The following is a 2,235-nucleotide window of genomic DNA, read 5'->3' as shown; positions in this document are numbered from 1 at the left end:
AAATGAATGTAGTGCTCATTTGTCTCCCTCAGTACAGTAAAGGCAGCAACAATGTTTATTCATTATTTTTTTGTGATAAGCATTGATACTTATTTTTATATTTGGCCTGACCTCTACTACAGAGGTGCTCCAAGCAGGACAGACACATGTAGTGTGGATGTCATCTAGTGAACAGGAGGAGCTAGATGCAAATAGTCTAAAGAGGGTTTAGATACAGAGGAGAAAACTCTTTCTGTGGAGTTTGAATTATAGACATTTTTAGTTGAAGAATCACAGTCAAGAGGGGCATTCTTACTCACCACAATGAACATATTTCATGATATTCCTCCCCCTTCGCAGAAACAAAACTTGTCAGTGTTCTGTGGCAGATGGCAGGTACTGTGAGTGGGACTCTAGGATGGGTGAACTGACAATACCCATGGTGGAAAGAGGCGGAGGAGGACCCAGGGGTCAACATTGTGATCGCCATCTGCCTGAGCCTGGATTCAGATCTGTAACAAGGTGGCAAATAGATCAAAAGAAGGAACAAAAGCTAACACATAAAATGCTGTGGTGTGCATGTAGACCTTGCATTTTCAAATCATTTCTTTACTTTTGAGCAAGAAAGTTCAGATCTGAAAGGCTGAGGAACAACTAGGCTAATGTCTTAGAACAAATAGATGAGCTATAGTTCAAAGGACAGGCACATAATTCCTAATCCAGAGACGGTCAGTATATAGAAGAGAAAAATAGGAATGGAACACTGGATAAAATAGAATTGAATAATGAAATAGACAATATAGGATTACTTGAAGAAGGCTGTGAACAATGTCTTGATACATTTTCTTCATCAGACCCATTGAACTGTTTTCTGTTACTGTGCAGGTCAAAGGTTATGGGAGGCTTTAACAAGAGTTTAGAAGGAGGCTTCATTTTGGTGGGTTTCTCAGACTGGCCTGAACTGGAACTCATCTTCTTTATTCATATTTTGATTTTCTACTCTATAACTCTCCTTGGCAACACCACCATCATCGCTCTCTCCCGAATGGACCTTCGATTACACACACCCATGTACTTCTTCCTCTCCCACCTCTCCTTCCTGGACCTCTGCTTCACCACCAGCACTGTGCCCCAGCTCCTCATCAACCTCCATGGAATTGACAGGACCATCAGCTATGGAGGGTGTGTGGCCCAGCTGTTCATATTTCTTGCTCTGGGATCCACAGAAAGTGTTCTCCTGGTGGTGATGGCCTTTGACCGCTATGCTGCTGTGTGTCGGCCACTGCACTACACGACCATCATGCACCCCCTTCTCTGCCAGGCACTGGCCATTGCTTCCTGGGTAGGAGGCTTCTTGAACTCTCTGATTCAAACAGGCCTCATGATGACCATGCCACTCTGTGGACACCGACTGAATCACTTCTTCTGTGAGATGCCTGTGTTTCTCAAGTTGGCCTGTGAGGACACAGGAGGAACAGAGGCCAAGATGTTTGTGGCCAGAGTGGTGATTGTTGCAGTGCCTGCCATGCTCATTCTAGGCTCCTATGCACAGATTGCTAGGGCAGTGCTGAAGGTCCAGTCAGTGGCTGCACGCAGAAAGGCTGCTGGGACTTGTGGCTCCCACCTCCTGGTGGTGTCTCTGTTCTATGGCGCAGCCACCTACACATACTTGCAACCCAAGGACAGCTATTCTGAGAGCAAGGGGAAGTTTGTGGCCCTTTTTTATACTATTGTCACCCCCATGCTCAACCCTCTGATCTATACCCTGAGGAACAAGGATGTGAAGGGGGCTCTGTGGAAGGTGCTAGGAAGAGCTGAAGCCACAGGGTAGGAAGCAAAAGCTGATCAGTAAAACATTTCATATTCTGGAGTCCAGAGGGTTTCAGTGGGAGAGGGGAATTGGCTGTCAAAATAACTACAGTTAGTTATGCCCATGCATGAAACTATCAATGTACACAAAATGGAAGACAAGACGAAAAACCAAATCAAAAAAAAAAAAAACAAAAAAAAAAACCAGCAACAAAACCAGTCCTCAGATGACAAGATGTTCAGAGGATAGAGGCACTTGTTGCCAACCCTGAGTATCTGAGTTGGATGCCTATATTTTACATGGTAGAAGGATATAATGAAGTCTCCATACTCAAGTGTGTGTGTGTGTGTGTGTGTAAAGCAAATAAATATAAATCTTGAAACAAAAAAAATTCCCAGCAGCCATCTGTCTTTAATGTCTTCCTTTTTTGGAGTTGGAGTGAGGAT

The 2,235-nt window shown here is 44.2% G+C and overlaps 1 protein-coding gene across 1 annotated transcript; it reads left to right on the top strand.

Annotated features, from left to right (window-relative positions):
* Positions 1 to 874: 874 nt before the first annotated feature.
* LOC127694525 (olfactory receptor 10) lies at positions 875 to 1,810 on the top strand. Its single transcript, XM_052196014.1, has one exon. It carries the CDS (start codon positions 875 to 877, stop codon positions 1,808 to 1,810), a length of 936 nt encoding a protein of 311 aa, XP_052051974.1.
* Positions 1,811 to 2,235: the final 425 nt, after the last annotated feature.

This window comes from Apodemus sylvaticus, chromosome 10, assembly GCF_947179515.1.
Source record: "Apodemus sylvaticus chromosome 10, mApoSyl1.1, whole genome shotgun sequence".
NCBI lineage: Eukaryota > Metazoa > Chordata > Mammalia > Rodentia > Muridae > Apodemus > Apodemus sylvaticus.
The sequence above is the reverse complement of the archived record's forward strand: the minus strand, read 5'-3'. Positions and strand labels throughout refer to the sequence as shown.